At 35.1% G+C, this 12,018-nt stretch overlaps 1 protein-coding gene across 13 annotated transcripts in view; it reads right to left on the bottom strand.

Moving 5' to 3' along the window:
• HERC1 (HECT and RLD domain containing E3 ubiquitin protein ligase family member 1) overlaps positions 1-12,018 on the bottom strand; it is a 156,828-nt gene that overhangs the window by 83,855 nt on the left and 60,955 nt on the right. For 9 of the 13 annotated variants that reach the window (XM_084886215.1, XM_084886210.1, XM_084886217.1 and 6 more), the window contains exons 19-25: positions 11,666-11,839; positions 10,839-10,953; positions 10,630-10,750; positions 8,529-8,700; positions 5,963-6,302; positions 5,388-5,508; positions 585-636 (exon numbers count right to left, since the gene is read on the bottom strand). In XM_084886215.1, the coding sequence (XP_084742341.1) occupies positions 585-636; positions 5,388-5,508; positions 5,963-6,302; positions 8,529-8,700; positions 10,630-10,750; positions 10,839-10,953; positions 11,666-11,839 (1,095 nt within the window). The remainder of the gene's footprint in view (positions 1-584; positions 637-5,387; positions 5,509-5,962; positions 6,303-8,528; positions 8,701-10,629; positions 10,751-10,838; positions 10,954-11,665; positions 11,840-12,018) is intronic. The other 4 variants (XM_084886220.1, XM_084886214.1, XM_084886222.1 and 1 more) reach the window with 1 other exon arrangement.

Here is a 12,018-nt window from a genome sequence, read left to right as displayed (position 1 = left end):
TTTAAAACTGCTGTTCTTTCACCCATTTTCACAAGAGTTAACTGTATTATTCACAAAGACAGAGCTTCTAACAAATAAGGGTAACTCATGATGACACTAAAACTATTCCTCATGGGAAATTTTTTTTAAGAAACCATCAGTTTATCTCTTACATGCTTTATCTTATGAGGTAAAGAGGAAAACTAGAAACTTTCAGTTTAAAAGTATGTACTATATGTATATTGAGGCGAATGGGGCAAAGAGTTGGGATACCATTTAAACTATAACAACTATATCAGTGAGCTAAAACATGGTAAATTATGTACATAACCCCCCTCCCTAATTATAAAGCACCGCTTCTGGAATTCCATAGGCCTTTTAGGAAGTCAAAACAAATGACAAATTGAGAAACAGAGCCTATTCACTCCTAGGCATTCCTAGATTTTAAAAGGGTGTATATTTCAAAGAAAATGATCTTCCATTTAACTCTCCTAATAAAATGTTTCTAAATTTTTTGCAATTACTTTTCAATGACAATCAAATGTAAATACATCAGATATAAAAACAACTACTTAACCAGATATTTAATATTTCTTAATACTCACCTCTCTTTCTATGAGATGATGCCAAGTCCAAATCAACATTTCGTCTTCCATTCTATTAACATTAAATATACATAATAAAATGTAGTTAATAAAATTAGAATGTAATAGAGTACTACTGTGTTTCCCCAAAAATAAGACATCCTCCGAAAATAAGACCTAGCGCATGGAAAAATAAGACATCCCCTGAAAATAAGATCTCGCACATTTTGGGGAGCAAAAATTAATATAAGACACTGTCTTATTTTCGGGGAAACAGGGTAATAAAAATTAATCTATATAATTATAATAATGTGCTATTTATTCACCAATCAAGTCACATTAACAGTAATAAGTTTCTAAAAACTCAGTGAAAACAGCCAGAAGAAGGCATAAGCACACAAATCTCAGAAACTAAAACACAAAGTCAAGGTTCACATTAACTAGCACTAAAGTAGCAGAAGTTTTTCTTTTTCCTCACCTTTTCTTCTTTGGAATCTGTCTTTTACCTTCCAAACACATCTTATTAATACCCTCTAGATGCCTAAAGCCTCTGTAACAAAGACCCATTTTCCAAAATTCATTCTTTTCAAAACTCCTACTAGCCTTGGCTAAGTGTTGGGAAGAAGAGAATCTGATGAATCCAATCCACACTAACAGAAAAATAGCATAGTCCTAACCCTTATGGTAGTATTTTTAAAGTTTTTTAAATGTTTTTAAGAACCTATTAAATAAAGAAATCTCAAAGTGTTAAAATGGCAGACAACTTAATAAAACAGTAAAGGCTTCAGGAAGAACAGAAGTATATTTCTGTGTATGTGTGGTGGTGGTGGGGGAGGGGCAGTGTAAACAACCATACACAAATTACACACGTCTTAAATTTATGCACAGACTTGATATTATGGTCTCAATTTCAATTGTCCTCTATCCCACAATAAAAAATAAAAAATAAAATGGTGGCAAAGAAGAAAGGTTGCAGAAGTGACAAAATAGATCATTATAGATTATAGCACATGTGTCAAACACAAGGCCCGCGGGCCAAATCCAGCCCGCCAGGCCTTGCAATGTGGCCCGCACCCCGCTGTCATCACTGCACTCCGCTGTCAGTTTATGACATTGTCAGTTTATGACTGTTCAGTAAACCATTCGGCCCGCGATTTAGGCTGGATTTTAGATTTTGGCCCCTTCTCTGATTGAGTTCGACACCCCTAGATTATAGAAAGACTTTACCTGGTCACACATATAGACACAAGTACTCACATTGTAGATAAATAAATTTTGTCACACACACACACACACCAGATTAATATATCCTCAAGCCATTTGGTGCTGGTCAAAACATGAAATGGTTATCACACAGCTCCTGAAGACACCACTTTGGCATCTTTTATTTTTTGGCTTCTTTCAGCCTTAATTAATCCTTTTATAAAGTACTTATTTGTGTACACCACTTCAAATCCATAGTGAAATGAAGGGGTAGGAGTTAAGTTTATATTTGTTTACTTCGGTTTCTTCTCTGTTTACTAAGAGAAGTAGATAATGTTTTAGCCTTATAAAAGGCTAAAACAAAGATTTCGAATTATTAAACTAGTTAACTTCAGTTATTTTTTAAAAAATATTTTAGTCACTAACAATTCAGGATAAATGAGATGTTGAGGATAGCAACACAACTAAACAACCTTAGACAGAGGGGCAGCATATTTCAGATGAAAAACCCAAACTGCCTCCACTGCTTGTTCTGCTTCATCTGTACCAGTCAGGCTCTCTGAAGCTGTGCCCAGATCTTCCTTCATCTGCAACAGAACCTGCCCTCTCTAGTTGATTTTTCTATCTTTTATGATACTATCTTCCTATATATTCCATAAGGAAAAATAATCGAGTTAATCTTTTTCAAAAATGTATTTATTAATCTTTTTAAAATTCTGTAGAAACTAAATGAACAATCTTGGCAATTAAATCTAGACTCAGCCCACGTCTACTGATTTATCTTCCCTTTTTTTTTTTGAAAACATAATTTAAAAAAATTTTTTTAATCCTTACCTGGGGATATGTTTTTATTTATTTTAGAGAGAGGAAAGGAGAAAGCTAGACAGAAACATCAATGTGGGAGAGAAAAATCAATCAGTTACCTCCCATACATGCCCTGACTAGGGATTGAACCTGCAATTTTTTGTTGTATGGGACGATTCTCCAACCAACTGAGCTACTGGCGAGGCAATTTTCAAAATGTTTTAAATTGTATTACCAAACTTATTCTTCACAGTCCAGTTGAGACAAGTATAACATGGAGTATTATTCCCCACTTCAAATATAAAGAAGCTAGGACCCTGGCTGGGTAGTTCAGTTGGTTAAAGCATCATCCTGATACACCAAAGTTGCAGGTTTGATCCCTGATTAGGTCACAGATAAGAATCAACCAATTGGGAGTGGGGGTGGAGATAGAGATGTGGGGAGGGGGAGAGTAGAGGCTAGGAGGGTTAAAGAGGAAAAAATAGGAGAGATATCTGTAATACTATCAACAATAAAAAATATTTTTAATCAATCAATGAATGCATAAATATAAAAATGGAATAACAAATATGTTTCTCTCTCTCTCTCTCGCCCCCTCTCTCTAAGTCAATGTTTAAAAAAATACTAATAATACATACATAAATCTGAAACCCTAGTAGTTTATCAAAGCTACTAACAAACTACTATGGAAATAACAGTGAAAGTCAATGTGAGTCAAGTAATCTTGGGCAGCTTTCTAGAACAATGGACATTTTAGCCAATCCTTAAAAGAGACAGGACTTGATCAACAAAACCCAGGAAATAGACATTTAAAGCAAACAATGCTTGAGCAGAGGCTCAAGAGGTATATTTATGGTCTGGCAGATGGACTACTATGGCAAAAATGCAGATTACTGCAGGAGAAAACTGGCTCTAAATGCAAGCAGGCAATATGTCCCAGAATTTTTGATTTCTAAGGTAGTCAGTATAATCACTAAGGTTTTGAATAGGAATGTAGCATGATAAGCAGGTGTTTTGTTGTTCTTGTTGTTGTCTGTGTCTTCAAGAGCTCTATCTTTGAGAGCAGTGTCTAAGGAGAGAGATAGGGAAAAGCAGGGATTTCAGTTCAAATAGATTCGATAGTCATTCATTTATTAAAAAAAAATTCAGTGACTGCCTACTATGTGCCAGGAACTATAGATGCTTAGGCTATAGCAGTGAATAAAATAGCAAAATTTTCTGTCCTCAAGGAGCTTATATTCTACTGTAGGCTAACGGAAACTGATATAAATGTAATAAATAAATTACATTAGGTGCTGTGGGGGCGGGGGGGGTAAGAGGGAACAATGCAAGGCAAGGTATACAGGGAGTGATTGAATATGTGGAAGGAAGGGCCAATTGCAATTTTAAATAGAGAGGTCAGGCCCTAGCTGGTGTGGCTCAGTTGGTTGGCGTGTCATCCTGTACACCAAAAGGTGGTGGGTTCAATTCCTGGTTAGGGCACAAACCCAGGTTGCAGGTTCAATCCACAGTTGGGGGCATGTAATTGAGGCAACTAATCAGTGTTCTCTCTCATATCAATGTTTATCTCTTAGTTGCTCTGTCTCTTTCTCTTCCTCTTGCAGGAATAAAAAATTTTAAAACGTGCATAGAGTGGTCAGAGTAAGCCACAGAAAAAGTAACATCAGAATGAATATTTGAGGTGAGGGAATTAGTCATGCAGACAACAGTATTCCAGTCAGAAGAAACTGCTAAATAAAGGCCCTAAGGTGAAGTTGAGTGGTATGTTTATGGAGAAGCCAAAAGCCTCGTGTGGCAGGAGAATCACCAAGGAGAATAGTAGGAGAGGTAGTGGGGCCAGGATGTATAGAGTCATGTAGGCCACTGTGAGGACTTAAGGCTTCTACTTGGAGAAAAAGTGAAGTCACTGGAGGTTTTGAGTAGAGAAGGACATGATCTATGTTATAAAATTATCAAGGGTTGGGAGATTAGATGAGACTTATAAGACTAGGAAGGGAAAATGGACAGAGAGGAATCTCAGTAGACTGCAAAACTAGGAACATGAACTGAGAGCACAAAGAAACTAATGGGAATAAAGAATAAAAGAAAGAAGTACAAAAACATCATGAGACAATGAAGCTTGCTTGAAGACACTGTTCGACTTTCCTTAGAGGAATAATCTTTTATGCTTAGAAGATTCCTTTAAACATCTTTTGCTTATGTAGCGTTTGTATAAGCCCAGGTTTCCAGCCTGGGTAGTTAACAGTACCACCTACTAAAAAAGGCAATATGAGAGAAGGAGATTTAGAAGAAAGATGAGTTTATATTTGGATATCTTATGCCCTAGCTGGTTTGGCTCAGTGTATAGAACCTCGGCCTGCAGACTGAAGGTTCCCGGGTTCGATTCTGACCAAGGGCACATGCTTGGGTTGCAGGCTCGATCCCCAGTAGAGGGCATGCAAAAGGCAGCCGACCAATGATTCTCTCTCATCATTGATGTTTCTCTCTCTCGCTACCTCTTCCATCCTCTCTGAAATCAATAAAGAAATATTTTTTTAAAGAATTAGGGAAACCCCACATGTTCAAGTGAAATATCCATCAGAGTCAGATATATAAATGTGCAGTTAAAGAACTCAGAGCTAAAGACAGAAATCTGAGAGTCATTAATAGATAAGTGGAAAATATCTATGCAATAAAGTTATCTAATTTATCTTAAAAGTTCTTTTTAAAAAGTTTTTATATGTCTAAAACAAATGTATATTACCCTAATTAAAGCCTCATATAGTATCTGTACCTTGAAAACAAAAATCCTTCTTGGCTGAATCTAGGTATACCTACCAGTGCGTAACCCTCTTCATCGGATTCAGGCTGAGACAAATCAGATTCACTCCTCGATTTGATCAGTCTATAATTTGGGCTTGTGTGGACTAGGCGGCTCTCTGCAGTAAGACTTTCACTCCTGTCTCACATGCACAAAGAAAAGTTTTTTATTTGGGATTGTCAGTGAACATAAAATGTAATGGAACTAGCAGCATGGAGATAATACATACACAGTGAGGAGTAATTACACTTATGGATGGGAAAGCCTGACTCTTACTAAGCACAAAGCCGTTTTCAATTACATCAAAATAATCTGCATGCCACTAAATTACAGATACGCAATAGCTTCATATGTTACTAACTACTGTTGTCTATACATATTAAATACTGTGTCTCCTCATTTAATCAGAAATTTACATGCCAGGTTAAAGTAGTATTACCCTTTATATTACTTTTAATTAATCCTAGTCAATTCGCATTTCCTCCTCCATGTCTGTGTTCATTTCAGAAGAATACTCTAACTTTGAGAATAAACCAATTCAATGCATAAACGAAGGGAAGAGAGTAATTGTTAAGTTTCTAGCCAGTCCCACCTGGTCATAAGTCCACCCCCTTCAGATGTACTTGTTGAAGGTTGCTGCAACTGTCCTTCTTCCCTCCGCTTCTGAAGCTCATCAATCACAGGGCTTACTCCTAATATTAAGAGGGCACACCGGTGGATCACGGAGTTGCAGGCAGCAGTGTACACATCCTGACCCTCGGGAAGGTCTGTGCTGACCCTTCGCTCTTGCTGAGACTGAGGAGGTGGATCATCAGATCGAGCCCCAGACCCTGCCCCACTGTTCATTCTATCTCGATCTCGGCTACGAGCTACTTCACGGGCTGAGAGGAAACACTGAAAGATTTCTGTAACATGCAACACAAAAACAAGGTCTTAACACATGGGGAGAGAAAAGCAAAGAAAATAACAATAAAAATAGTCAAACTATTTGGACCAAAAATTACTGAAAAAGGGAAAAATTATATTTTAGATATTAAATGCAGCATAGTAACTATGTTAAAATTATATAAAAATACACATAAAATATTAAACTTTTCATGAAAATTACAACAAGAAATACTCATGCCTTTATAGAATTTAGATTGATTAATTCTATTTCTACTCTTTTTTATGAGTTAAATCAGTGATTTTCAAAGTGTGGTCTCAGATCAGCAACATCAACATTATCTGGACACTTGCTAGAGATGCAAATTATCAGAGCCATCCCAGAACTTCTGAATGTAAGCTCTAGACATGGGACCAACAATCTGTGTTTTAATAACTCTTCCAGATGATTCTGAAGTCCACAAGAGTTTGAGAAGCACTGAGTTAAGTAAAAATAACTACTTCTAATCATGACCTTGGTATGAAAAATATCAGGTTACAAAAGAAACAGACAAAATTTAAGTTGCAATAGTTACATTGAAAAGGCCACTTTCCAGTTCCAAATTTCATATAATACCTAACACCTACACTTTGCTATAACTTGAATACATTAAATAACTCAACCACTAAAGGTCTTTGCTGAAACAGAATCTGGTTACATTATGTGGCCAAGATTGGCTCAAGAGTCAAATGGCATCACCAGGAATGTCCTGTCTGATACCAGGTAGTGCCAATTTATAAGTGTAAAAAGTCAGTGGGTGTACCAAGGTTCTGATGTATTGGCAGATATTTCACAATAGGAAAAGAATATTTTGCTCAAATTTGAACTGAAGAGGGTATTTTTGGAGAACCAAGGCAAAAAAATTGGTAAAATATTAGATTCATTTGTTACATGGAAATACAAGTTTTAAAAATGCATCTGTATGTTTTATAGAATTAGTATGATGACATTTTCATTATATTGTTGAAAATCTCTATTTCAATAAAAATCAAAGTGACAAATACAGAGTCCAGAGCTAGAAATCAGTTAAAGTACTTAAGAGAATGGTCACTGGAATTTTGGGGAGACCTGGTTCTAATTCCAGCTGCTGCTACTTGTGGTACTAAGCACATAATTTTGCTTCTTAAACCTGTTTGATCATCTTATGAATAGAGGAATACTCATAAAACTTTTGGAAGGATTATGAGTTAATCTATGTGAAGAATTTGACCAGTGCCCAGCATAAAGTAAGTGCTCAAAAATGGTAGCTAGTTTAAAAATTATTACTCTGCAGATGACTATTATGCTTTCTGTTACTATAACTGTGGGTTATACTTTGCTTTCAGAAAGTTTTAAGTTCAACTGAAAAAAATTTCTATCTAGATTTTTACTAATTATTCTCCCTTTCCATTTTCAACCTACTTTTCTCCATTTAGACTTTATCTTTCCCTGTTGTTTTTAATGTTTTTTGATATTTTTTTTGAGCAGCCTCAAGATCATTTTTAGAAGTACCCAGAACACAAACAAACTGATAATAAAATAAGTGTCCAACTAATTGATATAGACAGATAATCCCAAAACTAAATGCATAGCTGGACATAATGTTTTAGCCTACAACATGAATATACATCTTAACTTGAAATAGCCAAATCACTCAAAAGATAATAACAAATGTTTTAAAAGCCTTAATATTTCTCTTTAAAAAGTATCGGTAGCCCTGGGATATATAAGTATAAAAAGTGTTATTTACCCAGAACAGTATTCTCACATATGTTCCTGCTCCCTTCTGAGAAGAGCAGTGTAGTCAGTGGGTAAAATTTATAACATTAAAAGTTCTACATATGAAAATAATTGGGCTCTACTAATATGCATAGAAGGGGGCTCTCTTCCTCACCAGACAGAGGTGGGCCAGGTCAATGGATAACTTGGATCTCGAGAGGACATACTTTGAATGACCTTATCTAATGACTCATGAACATAAGTTCATGCATAAGACTCAGTGGAACTGGTATGGTTTCCAAAAGTCTGCTTCCAGAACTTTTCAGCCCCAAACATGATCCAAAAACTTCAGAATGAAACTAACACACGGCTGAAATATTAACTAATGTACATTCAGATCACCAGTAAATATCAAATTATTTTAGAAAAACCATAGAGAAATTTGTCTTTCTCTTTCTTCTCACTCAGTTCCCATACTAAAAAAAATATACTAGTATATCTGTGTGTATATCTGTAATGTAAGGTGTATACTCACTGCCAGCTGTCATCACTTCATGCTCCCGTTCTTCCTCCTCGTCCTCTGGTTCTGGATGCCCCTCTTCCCGGTCTCGCTCAGCCTGTTCTTCCATTTCAGCTTCTTCATCAATGGTCCGGGTAAATGAATGCTCCTGAGGATCAACATCTGCAGAGTCTTGGTTTTCTGAGATCTTAAAAAAAATTATCAAGTTATATTGAACATATTTTTCAAAAACTTTGAAAAACTTCATTAAAACCTTGACTTTTTATCATGGAAAATGCCGCTAGTGCCAATAATAACACATGAAATTACTACGAAAAGACATACTAGATAAATATAAAAAAAATTAGAAAGAATGTATCTACACAAAATACATACAGAGATACTCTTTGTTTCTCAATATTTTTATTAAAATGCCATGCTATAGCCTGGCCAGTGTGGTTCAATGGTTGAGCATCAACCTATGAACCAGTCAGGGCACAAATTGTGGGCTTGATACCTAGTGTGGGGCATTGCAGGAGGCAGCTGATCAATGATTCTCTTATCATTGATGTTTTTATCTCTCTTACCTATTTCCTTCCTTTCTGAAATCAATAATATAAAAATAAAATGCCATGCTATAAACTGACATTTATATTGTTATTCAGCTGTAAACTATAGTGCTGCAACTTAAAATGAGTTATGACACTAAGAATAAAAGGTACTTAAAAAAATATAATTTTGATTCCATTCAGTCTCCCTTCAAGTTATATATATTATTACTCTGTATAAATGTTTAATAATTCTATTTAAAACAGTATTTTTAACTTTTTTTGGTGAGAACATTTAAATTCTACTCTCTTAGCAAATTTCAATTCTTCAAACAGTATTATTTTTAGTTTTTTCTTTACTTTGTTTGCCCCTAAAGAAACCAAAAATTAGAAATCTGATAAGAACAATGTTAATTTTATTTCCCATGGTGGTTGTGCTATCTAGAAGTCATCTAGAGGAAAGAATCCTTAAAACAGGTGCCAAGAGAGGCACAAGTATAACAGTACTATATCTTTCCCCCCACAAATATAAGTATAAAGCACAAATAAAGATTTTAGTGATATCCTCTAATGCATAACAAAAGTTATTTTGTGATTCATGGCCAGTAAATAACTTAAGAATTTCACTGAGATGGGGATACTGAGTAATGTCAATCTCACACAGTACATAAATCATTATCCCTATATATGCGAATTTCAAATATGAAGCTCAACAAAATGACAGTACATTTCATAGAAACTCAAGGTCACTAACAAGTAGTCAGATCTAAAATATTAAATAAGGGCAGGCTAAAAGAATACTGTAATAGAAATGTAGAGATAGAGTTTGATTTTTAAAATCTAAGATCTGAAGAGTACAGTGCAAAACATCTACTGTATAAACTTTCAAAATAAGCATTTCTGAAGTTGATGTATTCATTATACAGGCTTATACTTGTAACTACAAAGTCATGTTATCAGGATTACCAACTACTTTAGAAATCATCTCATTTTTGGTGCATGAATTACTTCTGGAACATCCTTAATAAGAGATTTCAATCTTTTCCCCAATAGTGGATAACCCTAACACTAGAAAGTTGTTTTCCTTACGTTCAGCTATCAATGATTCATCATGCAATTATTACCCTTTGATCCTACCTGTGCCTGGTATTTTTGAGGCTATCATGTGCCTCCCATTTGTTTCAGTTCTGTATGATTTTTGGACCTTTCACTAATCCAAGGTAGTTTGTTAATGCTCTTCATAAATTATGGTACCCCAAATTAAATATGATAATTCAAATGTGGTCTGATCAATATAAAATAAAGGAATAATATTTCATCTGATGAGATAATTCAATTTATTAAATAATTTATACAGCCTAAAAATATATAAACTTTCTTATCAGCCATATCATACTTAATAAATATGAAGTTAAAAAATAATCCAAATCTTTTACTTGCCCACTTTTTTCACTAGAAAAAGAACTGCTCAACATTTAATTGTACATCTGCAATAAGCAAGGCACTTTTCTTTTCCTGACATAAGTCAATAGGGCAGCTATCTCTCACAGCGTGCAGAAAAACAGAAATTAACTGATTTCCAACTTTACCCATCTGTCTCGTGATGATGACCTGGTCTGAATAAGTTCAAGGTTCTTGCAAGCAAGTAAACGACTTCGAACTTTGTACACACAACGGTACACTTCTGATAAACTTTTACCAGGTTGATATCTAAATAAAGAACCAAAATAGAAAAGTTACCTAATTTCTAACATCATGAAAGCAAATATTTGTCTGAGGATAGTTTTAAGTTACTTGCCGGCTTTCTCCACATGCTTGACTAAGTAAATTCGTATGTTTCAGAAGAGCTGCAAGAACAAATCTAGACACAGTGTCCAAGAGTGATTCATTACTTAAAGTTGCACTGTCCCAATCTGAAGATAAAAATGATGCATTAAAGATTTAAAAGGGCTCAGAAAACAGTTCAGAGATCATTTTAATAGCTTTAGTAATCCCACATCTGAATGTCATTTTTCTACACACTTAACAAATACATTGTTCTGTGTGCTATACAGCAGTAAACCAAATTAAGTCCCTCAACATGGAGTGACCTGGAGATTATTATGCTAAGCAACATAAACCAATAAGAGAAAGACAAATATCACATGATCTCACTTATATGTGCAATCTGATGAACAAAATAAACTGACGAAAAAAATAGATCCAGAGGCATGGAAGCATGCAACAGAATGACGGATTTCAGAGGGAAGGTGGTGGGGTTGGGGGACCGGCCTGGAAAGATTAACGAAAGAACTTGTATGTATATATGCATAATCCATGAACACAGAGGATGGTGGAGGCCAGGCCAGGGGTAGGGGCAGGCCACAAAGGGTCAATGGGAGAAAAAAAGGGGACATATGTAATACTTTCAACAATATTTAATATAAAATAAAAATTTTAAAACTTCAAGGGTATTTTCCACAAAGAGGAAAAATAAATCTTTTTTATAAAATGTTATTTCTAAAATACCCTTTTCTATACAAAAAGTAATAGGGAGAGGCCTATGATTTTCTATTTACATGTATTACACATACATAGTATTATGAGCTAGCTACATATTTATCCCCTTCATTCTCCTCATCTTACCTTTACTAACAGCATAATCCTGCATGCTGATCCAAAGGCTTCGTGCAGGCTCTTTTGAACAACCCAATGCCAAGTCTACAAAGACGGCAATTTCAGGTCGCAATTTGTAGTCAAAAGGTTTCTGTTCTTCATTTCCTGAAAGAGCTACTTCTAATAAGCAACTCATACATTTATCTAAAAAGAAAATTATTCAAGTTATTCATTTTAAACCTCATAAATTTTGGTGCCACAAACAAAATCTTACCACATTTACTTAATGCATATGAAATGATACATTTCAAACTAGTTTAAGTAGGTGCTACAAAGGTGTTCAATGTTTCTCAATTGCAAGTAGTATCCCTCTAGTATCTGCT

This window comes from Pipistrellus hanaki, assembly GCF_964339955.1.
Source record: "Pipistrellus hanaki genome assembly, chromosome: 1".
Lineage (NCBI taxonomy): Eukaryota > Metazoa > Chordata > Mammalia > Chiroptera > Vespertilionidae > Pipistrellus > Pipistrellus hanaki.
This window is presented reverse-complemented; position numbering and strand designations above follow the sequence as displayed.